Genomic DNA, 17,694 nt, shown 5'->3' with positions numbered 1-17,694 from the left:
TTGACAGGTGGTCTGATGAAACGATTTATGAATAACAGTAAATTTGATAGATCAGCCTTTTAAATCTTTCCAAATTAATATGTCCCAGTGGAAAGTAATAAACCATCTCTATCCCTGTATTAATAATAATACTGATCATCCCTTTAAGTCTTTCCCAGATCAATATATCCCAGTGGAAAGTGGTAAACCATCTCTGTCCCTATATTGTCTTCATTGCAAGATGTGCAATAAAGACAACAGCAAGTTACTTGTCACCTAAGGAATTACATTATTTGAGGAAAGTCATTTTCACAACGCATTCTTTCCTATTTCCCATTGAAGTTAATTTACCTTGTAAATCCTTGAATATAAATGTAGCTTTCCTACCATTACGAGAACTTCCTCCTCTTTGGGTAATAGAAAAATAAGTCCAGTGTGTGCCCTTTATGTTTATCGGTAAACTGCTTCCATGCCTGAGCATCATAAATAACATACAGTACAGTAGACTTAATGGTCTGCACTAATCAATTTATCCTTGAGTTTAAATCTTATGATGTGGATTTGCTGTTATGTCTGATAAGAGAATAAATTTTTTCTTATTTAACAATGCCTCTGCTTTCATAGATAAAATGTTTACAGTTAAAATTACAATCATGAATAATGTACAGCCAATGAAATCATAAACCATAGCCCAACAATCCTTCATTTACAACCAAATGGTTATTTATTCCATTAATTATATGAAGGTGATACAGTTGCTGAATTATGTATGATCCCTTCTCATTTAGTCTTTAAAGGATATGAGGATGCTGGCAAGGCTATTAATGCTACATTTACTGTACTCGACCATCTCAGGATAGTTGTATACAACTGATTTGCTCATCACTGAAACCCCAGTACAATATCCTTACAAATGTTGACTTTGTAAGTTGCCAATAGTGCTTTTGATGCGTCGAGACAACTGAAGAATTATGAATTAGAAGCAATGGATGTATTAACATAGGAGATAACTTAAAGTGAAACATAATGCCAAGTTATAAGATGATTAACCAAATGAAATGGCAATATAGAAAACAGATGAAAGCCGCTGTAGGATTATGGTATTTTGTTTTCAGAAGGAACACCACAATGAAAGTAATGAGCACTTGCATGACCCATGGATACTGTATTTGATAAATGTTCTGCAATAACCAATTCTCATATGTAGAAATTTTTCTTTGACTCTCAGGTTCTACTGACACTGAATGCCAAATTTCAGAAGTAAATCCTTTAAAGAAATTTTGTGATAATCTTTAACGCAACAAGTTTATCTGGTTATCAAGTTTTTATGAAGTTGTTTTATTGGCTGAGATATCATAATTTATGAGCACAAACAATTTGGGTCTCCCCTTGATAATATGTAATTCATTCTTCTTACAGATTGGGAGCTCTATGAAGAGTGTTGGCGAAGTGATGGGTATTGGTCGCAATTTTGAAGAAGCCCTCCAGAAAGCTTTAAGGATGGTAGATGAAGCACTTGGCGGATTTGATCCATACATAAGTGAAGCTGATGAAAAGGTGAGATAATCATATTTAATGATTTTATAACAATGGTTTTTCAACTGGTTTTCTCAAAGTTATCAAATACCATTTATTGAATTAGAATATGCTACATAGTTTTTTACTATAATTTTTCCATTTTTTTTTCAAGTTAAGCATTATTATTTTAAGATACAGTTGTCTTTTGTTGATTAATTATAGAAACCCATAGAAAATTTTATGGTTGAATTATATTACCTAATGTGATGTACAAAAAATTATCTTTCCCAAGGTAACTTCCATACTTACAGTGATATGAACTTTGAGGAAATGCTTTTAGAGTTCAGTAATTAACATTCACCATGTAAAGCTATGGCTTTAAACTTCCTTTATATATCTTTTAGAGCTAGAGATGTTTATGTGGTGATAAAAAAGTTAACATAGTAATTGTTAGTTTTGGACTTGTTTAGAACTTTATTTCATGATGCACTGATTTAGGTTGCTAAAGACTGAGTCTTTCAGGCAAGTCCTTTCAGTGCATAATGATAAAATTTTCTTATATGGGTTAATGATAATTATAAATGTTGTCAACAGGTGTCTGAAGGAATAAAGAGAACCTTCATTTTCTTTGTACTAGGCATAAGATATTCATTGATCTGAACTGAAGGTTTGTGAGAAGTTTTTCTGAAGGTCTGTGTACCAGTCGCTAATAATTAACATTAGGGTTGAATGCAAGATTATAAAGCGTAGTGTGGATCCTGTGACTTCTTAGAAGCTTTATTAGATGTACCAGAATTAAGTAGCATCTTGATGTTATCAACATCCTGTTGATAAATACTGAAAGGATCAGGTATCCAGCCTTTTAACCTCATTTATGTAAGGTTTAAAAGTTCCAGTTTTCTAGGATTTTGACACAGTTTCTAAGATTATTTAAGTTTTCAAAATCAGTTCTAGTATCTAGATCAGAGGGGATCGGAGACTTAAACCGTATTTTGTCAGAAAACTTTCAGACTATTAATCAATTATTCATATAATAAATGATGTACAGTGCTTGTCTTATTTGGCATGAAAAATAACTGCTTCTTGGTTTCCAGTATGTGAAGAAAATTTTGTCTTTCACAGCCATTTCATACACATATACTCATATTTGTGGTCTGTGAAAGTCCCCAGATACTGTACCCTTTTGACTAATGGATGGAAGGAGATCAATAGTAGCACAGCTCATGTGCCACGTTCTTATACACTTCATCATTATTCTATCATTCTCATCTACTTCTCTCTTTTCAATAATTTTCCATTTCTTTTTTCTTTTTCTGTTGCCAGATTTTTCCAATTGCCAGCCTCACAGTTAGCAAGTTAGTAAGTAATTTTTCTTAGATTTGCAGCTGTTGGTTCTTACAGGTTTTGATCAACACTGGGGTATTCAGCAGCCTTTCCCAGCTAACTTGTGTGTGGTCATATATTGGAAAGATAGGGTTATGATGACACAAACTGAATATTGTACAGAATAAAATATGTTTTTTTATACACTATCACACATTATAATGAGCTCCCTCCTCTTAGCCCCACTGAGCTCACAGCCGTATATCCAGATTATGCAAAAAGTGAATCAGATGGTAATTGGGTACCTTAGGCTCTAGGTGGCAGATGTCCCATGCTGCTGTTGATCTTTTTGAGACAGGAATGCTGTATTTAGGGATACTCAAAGATCATGGTCATTGGCAGATTTGAGATATTTCTATGAAAAGTAAGTTATATAGGATAAGAAAATTCAGTACTAACGAAGATTGTTCTGTCAGTAAAAAAAAAGTTATTGTTCAAATATTGTTCTCAGTTTTAGGCTACACTGTTGTTTTTAAGGTAGACATTATTGCAATAGTGTTTTGTATTATAAATGATTCTTCATGTGTTCCTGTTTGGTTATGTGGTACGTAATTATTTTTAAGAATATTTGGTTATGCGGTAATTTTGTTTAAAAATATCATACTGCAAGTGAGGGGAAAGGATGTGCAGTACTTCCAGTATAGCCGTGTCTGCCTTACTACTAGTACTATGCTACTACAGTACTACTGCTACTACTTGTATTACTACCACTGTTACTGATGATCGTGATGATGTAATTTAAGACTAAATTCTCATCACAGATCCACCAGAGTCCTTTCTGAATCTATTCCATTAGCTTGATCTCATTCATCATTTTGGGCTGGCTTTTCAACTTAATTATCATGTATGAAATTCAGATATAGCAGCTCTCTCTTGGTTTGGGGGTATCATCTCATTACAGGGCATCATGGCTGTTTGAACTTCTTCGTTGGTCTCGTGAATCCATAATTTGTATTGTACGAAGTACCTGCATAACAAAAATCTTGTGATAAATGTACACAGATTATCTGTCATCTGGAGTAACTTCCAGCATTTTGTGTGAGTTTTATGATAATGGTGCAGTTTATCATTTCACTGGTGTCAGAGCACTTGCATTGCATAGTTTGTCTGTGCACTTTGCAATTTACAGTATTTTATAGTTTAAGTATTATGAATGTTTGAATTGTGTACAGTATTTCTGAATTTCTATATGAATAGCAACCATTTTTATCAACCAGTTTTTCCATTGCTGTGATGTTTGTTATATTTTTATTATTGCAGTAGATGAATTACAGTTTTGGAAAATATTGGTTTTGACTAAGCAGAATTCTGTTATGTAATGTTTTATGATATATTCGTGAAATGTAAAGTGAATTTCACTTTTTTTTTTTGTTCATTTCTTTTTCCATTCATTTTCATTATCTTTTTTATTGAGTTTTCACATTTTTCCTTTATACATTTTTGCCAAAGGCCATTGTCAGTTATATAATTTTGTCTTGAATAAAAATAGACATTAGTGTGAGTGTATTTTTTATGCAGTTTGAGGATATCAGTACTGTACAGTATTATCAGTTTTGCTTTTCATTAGGTGTTAGATCAGCATTCACACCAACAAATTTATATTCTACTTGGAAGTTGATCATGAACCAATTGGAAGTTTTTATTTTGCACATTGTGTTGTGATTAAATTACTCTATAATTGTAATGTTCTTTGCACATAGTAATAAGATTATTTTGGGAGTTTTAGAGTATGTACTGTACACAGTTGTGTAATTACTTTTTTTGTATAACCAGCACAACAAAGTTTATGATTCAACTTTTGTATATAGTTTGTAAGATGCCACTGTACAATTGGGTCATGAAATATATGAATGGCAATGATTGAATGTCTTAAGTGCAAATTAATATACCAAGATAAAGAGCAAACTAACCAAAATTGTATTTCAGGAGTTGCAGCAGCCAACAGATAAACGTATGCTGGTGTTGGCTGCAGCCCTAAAAAAAGGTTGGGAAGTTGATAAACTGTATGAACTGACAAGGATTGACAAATGGTTCTTGTATAAAATGAAGGTAAGAATTATGTAGATTTTTGAAGGCCTTATCGTATGAAATTTGCAGGGTTAATTTGACGGTAACTTTTATTTATTTAAAATTGTTTTGGCATATGCATGGAATATGTACAGTATTGCCAAGTTGATAGTACTGCATGTTATGTTAGATACAATGATAGTGTTACCACATCTTTAATGCCAGGCATCCTGTTTGAGTAAATTGACTACCACTAATCTTATGATCTTTATTACTCTTACCAGTCATTTCTTTTTATGTCCTTTCTTTAAGACAAGTCAACAGTGACCAGTATGATAACTTCACTTTTCATCTGTACTTTTCCTATATGGTATAATTATTCGTAACACAGTGACCTTGTGACAGCATATATTACTGAAGCACTGTTTAAGGGAGTGGAAGCAAACATTTCCATACTTGATCGAACTTTCTCCTTCTCAGCCATGATTCTGTAATGTTGGATCTGGCAATTCATTCTAGGCTAGGAAGAATCTATGCTAACTTTGCTCAGAATGTAGTATTTCTCCACCTTCTACAGCATTGAAAACTTCAGTGAATTGTTGTAGTAAACATTTTAGATCTGATAACTTGTTTTGGAAAACATATACTGTACAGTACTATTTTGACTTTATTTTATCACTCTCCTATATTTAATCAGATTGTTCTCACATTTTATCAGGCTTTCCTTTCTTTTGACTTGATGCTTCTATGGCTCTGTGTATTGTCAGTCAACTCTGTGGAGCTTGGCATTCTCCTCAATCTCATCATAAGATAAATCCACATCAGCTTATCCTCTTAACCAGCCATTTTATGTTTCCCTGTTGTTACAGACTGTTGAAAGACAGGAAAGGTCTGTTGATCTAATTACATCCCTCCATCTGAAACATGGATATATATATTTTTGTTGCTAAAGTATTTTTATATGCAACTTGTTTTCTGTGAAAGATAATTGTAACTACAAATTATTATCTTTTTCCTTTTCCTTTTAACATACAGTATAGGTTGATTTTTTGAAACTTGGCCCACTACAGCACATATTTACACACTGACATTTGCCATTAACCATCAAATGATTGTCTGGTAATCTTTGTGTTAATCATCCTCTGATCATCCAGTATGAAGGACTTTGTAAATATTTCATGAGCTGACCATCCTCTTTAAAGAACATATGAAAGTGTCATTGCTTTGGGAAGTTCCCAAGAATTTGAAAGAGTCTGAAATAGTCCTCGTTGACTCCCTCTTTATTACCCTGGAAACCAGTGCTTGGCTTCATGGAGTAATACTTTACAGAAAATGATGATTTCAATTTCTTAATTGATGCATGCTGTTTTACTATTACAGTGCTACAGTATTTAAAAAAAAAGTAAGCAGTGTAATGATTATTGTTCCCTAAAGAATTTTTTTTTTTTATGTTTCAGAATATCACTAATATGTATGACCTCTTGGAAAACCACAGTGATGAAGATCTCTCAGAATCAATACTCCTTCAAGCTAAACAGTTAGGATTTTCTGATAAGCAAATCGCCAAATCTGTCCAGTGTACAGAACTTGCTGTTCGTGCACTAAGAGATAAACACAGTGAGTATAACATACATGTATAGAATACAGTATTGTTCTTTGCGGTGTTATGGCTTAGCAAAACAAAATGTAATATCATTTGTGCATTGTTTGTACATGATAAAAGAGTTATGAGATCAAGACCACAGCCTGGTGAATTACGGTATACAAAATTTTTCAACAAGTTGGCTCTGTAATTTTCTTTAAGTAAGAATATTTAGAAAGTTGAGAACACCATGAAAATGAGAATTTCATGGGTAACAACTCTACTGTAGAGAATTGAGTTCCAATTCTGTGAACCCTATGTTCTGTCATAAACAGTACAGACTTCATCTAAAATTTCAAGTTGTGAGCATTAGTACAGCACTATTAGCAAAATTTCTCAGTGTGCAACAAGAGTAGTACAGATAACACTTAAAAAAATTCATGACATTAGTGAAGATTTTTGCTAGTCCAGACAAGAATACTGTAGTATAAAGTCACAAAAAATTCAGTAGTGGGTCCAGAAAAGTGAATACATTAGCAGAAAATATCAGCAGAGCCGCACAAGCATCTAACCTGTTTTGGGAACCAAATTAGAATTGAGATACTATAAGTAAACTAATATGTAATCATTCAAATGTCTTATGGAATAAAGAAATCTGTCGGTCTTGAATTATCTACAAGTTTGGGTAAATAACTTTTATTTCATAAATAAGTGTGAGAGTTTAAGGGTAATGTTCTGTTGCTAAAGATAACTTTCTTCTTTTCCAGATACTGTATCCTTATAGTTTTCCATAAAAATACTGAATATATAGAGAATACCAAGAAATTTTGAAATAATAAAGCTTTCCATATTTGCAGATATACTGCCAGTGGTTAAGCAAGTTGATACAGTATCAGCAGAGTGGCCAGCAGCAACTAATTACCTGTATTTGACTTACTCTGGCAAAGATCATGATTTGTCATTCCCTCCAGGAGCCACTATAGTTATTGGTAAGTAAATCAAGTGATGATGCATTAATTTGGAATCAATTTTTCCAAAGGACTATGATGAAGTGTAATCTGTTGAGAGAATGTGATAGATCATGAATTCAAGAAAATGCAAGGCTTAGAAAACTGATACGTAATTTCTGAGGCAGAACAATGATGTCAAATTGTTTAGTCTTTTTTCTAAATCCAGTGGGTAAAAATAGATTTCTTTCATCACTTCTCTCCTTATCTAGGCTACACCACAGTACTTTATACTAAAGCCATAGTTGTTTTTGGTAGTTGAAAGAAGTTACAAATTTCTAAATATTGATGGCGTATTGGTACAGTACAATACAGACTTTTAAGGAATGCTGTACACAGAATGCTATTAGTTTGGATCAGTGCTAATTTTTATTCTCTATATTTGTTCCCCAGGCTCTGGTGTTTACAGGATTGGATCATCTGTCGAGTTTGATTGGTGTGCTGTACAGTGTCTACGTAAACTTCGTAAACTTGGCCACAGAACAGTCATGGTGAATTACAATCCAGAGACTGTTTCAACTGACTATGATATGTGTGATCGTCTTTATTTTGATGAGATCTCATTTGAGGTAAGACATTCTTTTTATGGAAAACAGACTCCTACCTATTATTGTCATAAATTAGTGTAACAAGGCCACTGAATCAAATTTCTAGACTTACATTGCTAGGCAGAAGGATTTGCTCTTTATTGAAAAGTGAAAATTTGGGGAAGTTGGACAGCTATGTGGGAGGGGAAGAAAGGGAACATAAAAAGTTAAAGGCAGACAGTGATATTAAGAACATTTTAATACTTGCAAGGCACACTGTAGGTGACGTGTCCTATTATAGGGAGATGTCAGGCTGCATATTTAACCTTACTATTTTATCATATTAGCAAGTCTTTTTTTTATAAACAAGTACATACATTTGAGTCACATTACAGGTGTTGTAGCGCTGTTCTTAAATTTGTTCTTGAAAGGGGAAGTTTACTGGCAGCTAGATAGGAGAACCAGGAGGAGTGGATGAAAAGTAAAAGACAGAAAGCAGTGCAGTTGGGATTGAAGGAATGCTTTAAGGAGTCGTCAGTATTCCTTATACAGTGTTGCCCATGGTGCACTGTAGGGAGAACCTCTTTAAGAGTTGAAGCAGCTTGCAACATAATCACTTCATAGATAGATCACTCTTATAATAGTTAAAGGATGAGATATAAGGTGACCACCTTTACCAGCCGGCTAAGTAACCATGAGCAACTGTTGATGGGTCACAAATGTAGGCTCCAGTAACATCCTATGTATGGTGACCGTTTTTTCAGAGGTACGGAATGACTAATAAGGCAGTGAATTTGCTGAATTGTTCTTAAACTTGGATGTTTACTGTTATCTGGGACTCCTGTTTCATTAAGAATTTAGTATCATCATGTAACATCTATATATTTCCCCAATAGTCTTTCATGGGTACTCATAGGGGAAGTCATAGAACAGGTCCCTTTAACCCTTAATCATGCAAATACTGTAATGAATGAAGGTAAAATAAAATTCCTGTGAGTATTCTTTTATATGTGAGCTTTGATAATGAAATATTTTCTCGTCAGGTTGTGATGGATATCTACAACCTTGAGAACCCTAAGGGTGTGATCCTAAGTATGGGTGGCCAGCTCCCAAACAATATTGCTTTAGACCTTCATAGACAGAAAGCTCGTATTCTTGGAACTTCTCCCGAATCTATTGATGGTGCAGAGAATCGATTCAAGTTCTCTCGCATGTTGGACCGCATTGGTATTTCACAACCACAGTAAGTAGTTGATTGTTCGTTGAAAGTGCTTTAATTGGATATTGATTCAGAAGCTCCATAGATTGTTATAATCATCATTGTTTTCTGTTGATAGCAAAAACTTTCTTTAAAAGTACTTTTATATGTTTATTAAGAAAATTAGTGGTTAAGATAAAATTCTTGCAGCCTTTTCAGAAGTAAAAAAGTGTTCATTAATTTTCCTAACAAAATTGTTTTGTAAAAAGAAAAAAATGTAATTTTGCCATGCTACTCAAAATCTTTAATTCAATCAATTCAGTGTCCACTACCTGAAACATCTTCAAAATTCAAACATGTGTTTCCTTTTTAACAGATGGAAAGAATTAACTAACTTGAAGTCAGCACAGGCCTTCTGTGAAGAAGTAGGATTTCCATGTTTAGTTAGACCCTCATATGTACTGTCTGGAGCAGCTATGAATGTGGCTCATTCCCATCAAGATTTGGAGACTTACCTCAATCAAGCTGCTGCTGTGTCTAAGGAGCATCCAGTTGTAATTTCCAAATTCATTTTGGAAGCCAAGGTAATTTCAAAGTGTTTCTTATCAGTTAGTATGTGTGTGTGTGTGTGTTTGTCTTACAAAATAAAGAATTTAGATTACATTTAAAGGCCCCAGCATAAGACATGAAATGTCATGTTTTATTATTTCCCCAAGAGGTAGATCATTTTTTTTATCAGGTGCTGTTACATGATTCATGTGCTGCCTAAAAACAGACTGTTACTTGTCACCAACTGAAGTTTAATGACAAATATCTCATTGAATTATGTTTCATGGGATTTGTTAAATGCTCAATTTGCATGTTAAAAGTAGTTTTGCATATTGAAGTTGTTAATACTGTACTGTATATTAAAATCTTTGTCCATTTTTAACAGAAGTGTAGCTGACCATAATTTACTTTTTATTAATATAGGAAATAGATGTGGATGCAGTGGCATCAGATGGTGAACTGATTTGTATGGCAGTTAGCGAACATGTTGAAAATGCAGGTGTTCACTCAGGAGATGCAACTCTGGTCACTCCACCTCAGGATCTCAACTCTGAGACTTTAGCCAAGATAACTTCCATATGTGCAGCCATTGCAAGGGCACTAGAAGTTAATGGACCCTTCAATATGCAGTTGATTGCTAAGGTTAGTATAATAAATTCTTATTCTCACAAAATATCAGAAGAAAAACACATTGTAGTATTGCTAATTTTCTTCTTAGGGTTATAACAGGTGCATTTTCAGCATTTTTAGTTTCATCATTGAAAGTAGAACTCTAGCACCTATTTTTATACTAAAGTAAGCTTATTTTCTCAAAATTTCTTTAAAAATTTGCATCAAAGTAACTGTTCTAATGGGCACGTGATGTAATCGACCAATAAACAGTCTAACCATGGGTCTGTTTTAAAGCAGGACAAAAAGAGAGGCAGAAAGAAATTTTTCCCACACATTTTATAAGTTTGCAGTTTAATAACTGATCATTTCAATTGCAGGATAATCATCTTAAAGTGATAGAAACTAACCTACGAGTATCCCGTTCCTTCCCGTTCGTTAGCAAAACTTTAGATTATGACTTTGTGGCGTGCGCTACCCAAGTGATTGTAGGTGAAAAAGTGGCACCAGTTAACGTGTTAAGAGGCTGTGGGCGAGTTGGTGTGAAAGTGCCACAGTTCAGTTTTTCAAGACTTGCTGGTAAGTTAACATTAATCATTGTTCTTTTTAAGGGGATGATTGTTTGTACTATGTACAGTGTACCATATAGTGTGAGAATGTGAGTTTGTGTGCTGATTTTGTTTAATTATCCTAAAAATTTAAGACTTTTCTAAATTTGAATTATGTTCTGTCCTTGAAAGGTGCCGATGTCATGCTGGGTGTAGAAATGGCATCAACAGGTGAAGTAGCTTGTTTCGGAGAGAATCGTTATGAAGCATATCTGAAGGCTATGATATCGACTGGATTTGTCATACCACAGCGCTCGATACTTTTATCCATTGGGAGCTATAAGGTATTGTAGATAGATGACTGTTCTCAAATTTTATTGCTATTAAAGTTAGTATTTATATTAAAGTATGATCTGTTCATTATGAATGACATTTAAATCATTCAGGTGAATTGGTGAAGCATGCTTTGTCATGATAATTCTTACATTGCTGGACAGAAATACTTCATTGGAATAATTATTACTGCTAGACTTGAAATAATTAAAATAAAGTCAGTAGAAGGGGAAACTGGTAGTACAGTACTTATAACAGTTCCGGCATCACCAGAAATTAAGACATGAATCCTCCATTCAGAAAAGATGGACACTCAGGTGCAGATTTTGTGAGCAAACATACATTGACAGACAACTGTTGATGAATTTATAAAGAGTACTGTATATAAAAATAGTAATATATACTGACCAGAAACAAAATTGCTCTTTAAAAACTGTTATCTGAATTCAAATGAAAAGAAATACTTCTTCAAGCTGTAAAGTTTTGCTGTTTCAGATCACATAAACAAGGAATTAATAACAGAGTGCATATTAAGGAAGCATACTTGCAATAAGTTACATTATAGCATTTCCCTATGTTCTGAATGGCAAAATTGCCCACTGTGAAAATATATACATAAATATTAAAATATACAGAATTTTTTTTTTTACTTCAACTGGATAGAGTAATTAGCAATTTTGTAAGATACAGTATATTATTAAACAGTTACAGGTGTATATTATATTTTCAACATTCTGCTGCACAGTGGTGAATTAGAGTAGTTGAATGGAAATTAGCTTGATAAACAAAATTTTATTTTTAACTGGTGATATTCCACCCAGGCACTCGCATTCTTACATTGTTCCTTACAAAATTCCAGCACAAGAATGAGCTCCTGCCAGCTGTAAGAACTCTGAGTCAGATGGGATATAAGCTTTATGCATCTTTAGGTACTGCTGATTTCTATTCAACCCATGGTATACAGGTAAGTCCTTTTCAGGTGTTCTATATTAAATGACTTGTGATGGTAGCAGAGGGGGACAAAATTAGATAATTATTTGAACTTAATGTTAGCTGGATCTGTAATGATACTACAAAGTGATATGATATATGCCCATGCTGTCTAGATCCTATTTCAGCTAGACTATCTTAGCTCTTGTGTTATTCTTAACACTACTCTTAACAAAAGCTCATCACCCTATGGCAAAGATACTTAAAAAGAGGATGGTTGAGCCCAGATTAAGGAATAAATTTAGGTATTCATAGGGGTTAGGGACCACAACCACCCACGATAAGCTGAAATCCACGATAATTTGGTACCCCGCCCCATTAGAACTGCCTATTTTAATAGGTCAGACACCAATATACCTTAAACTATCATTATAAAACACACTAATATCATTTGAAAGTCGTCTTGCAACATTACCCTTAAAAATATATGGCTGATAGCTATGTGTGAAAATTAATCAGGTTCCCCCAATATTCAGGCACATCCATTTTCTCTCACTCAGTATTTAAGCCATCCCATTTTCTTTCTACAGAAGACAAAGGAAACTGGGAATTCACAAGTAGAGTTAAGTACTGTACCTAAATTTTTAAATATGCATTGAAAAAAATACCATATTATTCTCTTGTGTGCTGTTGTGTGTGTTGATCATACTTAGAATCAACTAAACTTGTAATAAAAACGGTACAGTAAATCAAGCAAAGTAAAAAAAATGTAACATGTACAAGCATATGCATGCAGTCACTCGTATGTGTTGTGAACTTCTCGGAGTTTTAGTTTCATATTTTTATGTTTGATACAGTAATTCATATTTCATTAAAGGATATGTAAGGTACTGAGAGAGAGAGAGAAGGAGCGAGAGAGAGGGTGAACTGAGGTCTGTTTACTTCGATAAAACAAATCGGGGAAACAGCTGTTTTGTGATTTTGAGGGATTTTACTTCAACATAAAGTATGTTAGTTTGCCTTCGTACACCTGTTTTACTTTTATGTACATAATTAAAAACAATAATTCCAATAATACATTCGTTTCTTTTAGCAACTAAGAAATCACTTTACTAATTGTTTCAGTAGTAGGCTCAATCGGCTGATTCTGAGAATGTAAACATTACAGATGTTGGGACGATTGGTTTTTTATACATATTACAGTGATAACAGATCACTGTAATAATACGGTATAAATGGATTCCGTAAGTGAAGTAACATTTTATTGATATTTTGCTCTGTGTACATTATTATTAATATATGTATATAAAAATTAGGAAATCATTGTAACATGTACATACGTGTGCACGCACTCATTTGTATGCGTCGTGAACTTCTTGGAGTTTTAGTTTCTTATTTTTGTTTATGATACAGTAAAGGATATGTACAGTACAGAGAGAGAGAGGTAAGTTTACATTGGTAAAACATATCAGGATACAGCTGTTTTGTGATTTTAACTGATTTTACTTTTTAAGAAAAAAAACTTTTTATTGATATTTTGCTGTGTTTACAATAATGTTATTTGAAAATTAGTAAATATTTAGTAGCAAAAATAGCATGAAAATACAGTAATTAGCAAACAATGCTCTACGAAAAATCCGCAAATTTGTGAATTTTCCGTGATTTATATGGATTTACGTTCCACAGAAAAATCCGTGACTAACTGAAGCTGTAAATGCTGAACTGCAATATAGCGGGGGTCTGCTGTATACATATACAGTCATACCCCGTAAGTTTGGCACGGTCTCTAAAAATGCTAATAAATGCTTATTTGTAAAGTTTAAACACTAAATATGACCCTACTCATGCTCCCAAATTATAAAGTTAACTTTTAAATGAAATTAAAGTTACTGTAATTTCATTTAAAAGTTAGCTTAATACATTACCCTTAAAAAAAGAAATAAATGGTTGACATAAAAATAGAGAGTTGGAAGAAAGTTAGCTTAATACATTACCTTAAAAAAAAGAAATAAATGGTCGACATAAAAATAGAGAGTTGGAAGAGAATTTCTGTCTTTTTCCCTTTCCGACCGATCTGTGTTTAGAAGTCTTCTCAACTTCTTTTTAATAACTTCATTTTATGTCACTTTCTCTTTGTTCTGAAATGCTCTGTCTCTATGTTTTAGAACAGCACATTTACAGTTTGTAGACGGTACAGGTAAAATTAGATCAATTTAAAATTATCTACTGTATAGTTAAAGACATACAGAGAAACAGTAGTATGTAGGTTGCACTAACTACGAACAGGAGAGAGAGAGATAACAGTTGTCCTTACTTATGAGAGTGAAATTTTTTATGAATTATCATGGACACAGAGAGAGAGAGAGAGAGAGAGAGAGAGAATTAGTAAAAAATCTTTGACCCCTAATCAGCAACACTCCCCCTTCTTGTCATGTTAAATGACATGTCTGGCAGCTTTTGCCTTCAAGCTTCTACAAAAGATGAGGGGAATAATTTGTTTGTTTAAAATGATACAAATTTTGTAATTACAGTTATATTATTATTATTATTATTATTATTATTATTATTATTATTATTATTATTATTATTGTTTAATCTTATTAATGTTTGAAAATTAGTACTTATTATTAGGTAAAAAATTTATTTATCATACAAAACAAATAAAGTACCTGTATACATGTACCATAAAAATTCTCACATCTCAGTAAAAGAGAGAGAGAGAGAAATTATTACTTTTAATATTTAATGTTATTTAATTTACACACAAAAACTTGAAAGCTTATAAATTACATAAAAAATTAAACATAAACACTTTTGTAGGGTTTCTCAGTGTTCACATGTCTGTGAAAAACTTGTGTATGACAATTAGTTAGGTTCCAATGAAAAATTCGTGTGCCTGTGAATTCGCGCAACTCGAATTGCTCAAGTTTGGGGTATTACTGTACACACATACACATATGCGCACACAGTAATCCCTCGGTTATCCATATCTTCCTTATCCAGAGCTTGACATTATCTGACACACCCAGACCAGGGACCAAGGACCAAAGATTATAATACATATATATAAAAAAAATAAAACTTTGCTCTCCAATGGTTAGCAATGCTGTGCAACCTAAGGAAAATGTTGGTAACACTGCTTGCACTCATAAACAGACCGAGAAAGAATGCAGAGGAGGGGGTTACTTTAATAACTAACAATCCTTCTTGAAAGAATCAAATTTCCTGTGACCTGAGCATTTGGGGCAACACACGGCATCACCTTAAGAACTACAGGAGAGCGGTGCTGCGTGACACTGTTCATATCAACTGGTACTTAGAAAAAGTTATGTTTCAGGCAAAAATTTGTCGATCGTTAAATTGATGGACATTAACCAGGTAAGTTGCTTTTTGTGTGGTTTAGAGAAGGTGGAGTAACTTTTATTCTATCGATGTTTTTGCTAGGAGGCCAAATTACCAACATATTGCTCTGTCTCCCTACTCTGCACACTACCCATGTTTTTACAACCCAAAAGAAAAACGTAGTCGTGTGCATATGGTACATACGTATGCTCACACTCATTCACTATGGTTGATGGCATGAGACAAGTTTTGAATAGCATAAGTTGCCAATATCTGCAGATTCACATTTTAAATATTTTTACATAATTAGAGATGAAATATCAACAGTGATAAAATATTCTCTCCTTATGATATGCGTGATAATCATCCTTACAGTCAACTAAATTTGCAATGAAAGGGTACTGTACAGTAAATCAAGCAAAGCAGAAAAAAGGCAACTCATGGGACTGCTCTAAGCAGCATATATACGAACACACACACAATGTAAAAGAGGTAGAGAGAAAGAATTTGCTTTCGTGATTGTTATTGGCTAAAAGACATGACAGTACTTGACATGTTATGAAATGTCACTTTGTTCACCTCTTTTTATTGGCTGTTATGGATACATCATTACTTTAATAGTGTATGGTAGAAAGTGGGGGTGGACAAGCAATTGTGTTTTTTGTAAGCTTTCTCGCTGTTGGTAGAAATGTATGACAATTTTTGCTTTTAATGGCAGATAGATAGTGTTTTATATATATATATATATATATATATATATATATATATATATATATATATATATATATATATATATATATATATATATATATATATATATATATATATATATATATATATATATATATATATATATATATATATATATATATATATATATATATATATATATATATATATATATATATATATATATATATATATATATATATCGTACGCTAATTAGCTACATCCAGAAAGTATCAGTGTTACCAAGCATTTGAACCGTACATGAGTTGGTTGCTTTTGCGATGTTATTTCCCGAGCATGTGGCCTTCATTGCAGTGCCTGCAGCACTGCAGATCCTGCTTGTCTCCCGGGAGTCACAGGAGGTAGAGGAAGATGATGATGGCAGTGCCAATGACACAGTTGAGCACATTCATTGTACACTATTTGGATGTCCAAAATGCATCTGCCTTGCCAACAAAGATGCAGCTTTGGTCCTCATCAGCACAAACAAATGTAACCAGAAGCTATCCGAGATCCTTCTGAGTCAGAATTCTCTTATATATGTACTATTCAGAAAGATTTCATAGATGAGACAAGGCGAGACATCAGCAAAATAATTGAGAGGGTAAATACAAAGAATGGAAACACAAAATCCAGGAATCTGTTTTAGGCCAGTCATCAGCTAGATCCCTATGCCTATCAACTGACTTAGAAAAAGGCTTAACAGACTTCATATGTCCTGCATCCTTAACAGTTACTGTCTGTATATTGCCTTTTTATACACTGTATTATTTTTCAAAAAGGCTTAACAGACTTCATATGTCCTGTATCCATAACAGTTACTGTCTGTATATTGCCTTTTTATACACTGTATTATGTTTCCACTGCTTTTTTCAGAAACATTACTTTTTCTTGTTTAAGGGTTTGTATTTTGTGTAAGGATTTGTCTTTCCTTTTTTGAATTTTGCACTTAACTGTATTTTCACTGTTATACTGTATTTGTTTCTAAATATTTTGCCTTTAATGTACTGCGGCAGCATAGATGTAAGGTATTCCTTGGCAGGCTTTTGCCAGGCCCTCAGTCATGTGGTGTTTAATTGTATAAGCATCAGGTAATCCATTCAACATGGAAAAGTTGGGCCTGTTGCTTGCAACTAGGGCTTTGTATCTGGTTATGCACATGGACAGATTGCACATCTCATGTCTACTGGAAGAGCCAGCCCTGCACTGCTGCTTCAGACTGCAGTCATTGAAACTGTGGCATTCCAGGTTGTGGTCAAGAATGTTTCAGCTGTATGATTACCCAGTCTTAGCCTTGGAGGATGTCTTGAAGGGTCCCCTGTGGTGGCAAGACCCTAGTCTTGAATTTTGCATGTCCTTCTCTCCCATGAGATAATGTTGTTCATGAACAAGTCGAGTCATGGTTAAGGAGCACACCTACTAGGCCATGAGGCAAGAGGAACTGGAAAGTTGA

The 17,694-nt window shown here is 33.6% G+C and overlaps 1 protein-coding gene across 8 annotated transcripts in view; it reads left to right on the top strand.

Moving 5' to 3' along the window:
- The window catches only part of rudimentary (carbamoyl-phosphate synthetase 2, aspartate transcarbamylase, and dihydroorotase rudimentary), a 186,132-nt gene that overhangs the window by 73,975 nt on the left and 94,463 nt on the right, over positions 1-17,694 (top strand). For all 8 annotated transcript variants that reach the window (XM_067104207.1, XM_067104205.1, XM_067104204.1 and 5 more), the window contains exons 17-27: positions 1,399-1,536; positions 4,807-4,929; positions 6,345-6,504; positions 7,327-7,458; positions 7,870-8,045; positions 9,047-9,246; positions 9,578-9,785; positions 10,174-10,392; positions 10,740-10,938; positions 11,100-11,251; positions 12,100-12,204. In XM_067104207.1, the coding sequence (XP_066960308.1) occupies positions 1,399-1,536; positions 4,807-4,929; positions 6,345-6,504; positions 7,327-7,458; positions 7,870-8,045; positions 9,047-9,246; positions 9,578-9,785; positions 10,174-10,392; positions 10,740-10,938; positions 11,100-11,251; positions 12,100-12,204 (1,812 nt within the window). The remainder of the gene's footprint in view (positions 1-1,398; positions 1,537-4,806; positions 4,930-6,344; positions 6,505-7,326; positions 7,459-7,869; positions 8,046-9,046; positions 9,247-9,577; positions 9,786-10,173; positions 10,393-10,739; positions 10,939-11,099; positions 11,252-12,099; positions 12,205-17,694) is intronic.

The sequence above is a fragment of the Macrobrachium rosenbergii genome, chromosome 5 (genome assembly GCF_040412425.1).
Source record: "Macrobrachium rosenbergii isolate ZJJX-2024 chromosome 5, ASM4041242v1, whole genome shotgun sequence".
Classification (NCBI taxonomy): Eukaryota; Metazoa; Arthropoda; class Malacostraca; order Decapoda; family Palaemonidae; genus Macrobrachium; species Macrobrachium rosenbergii.
The sequence above is the reverse complement of the archived record's forward strand: the minus strand, read 5'-3'. Positions and strand labels throughout refer to the sequence as shown.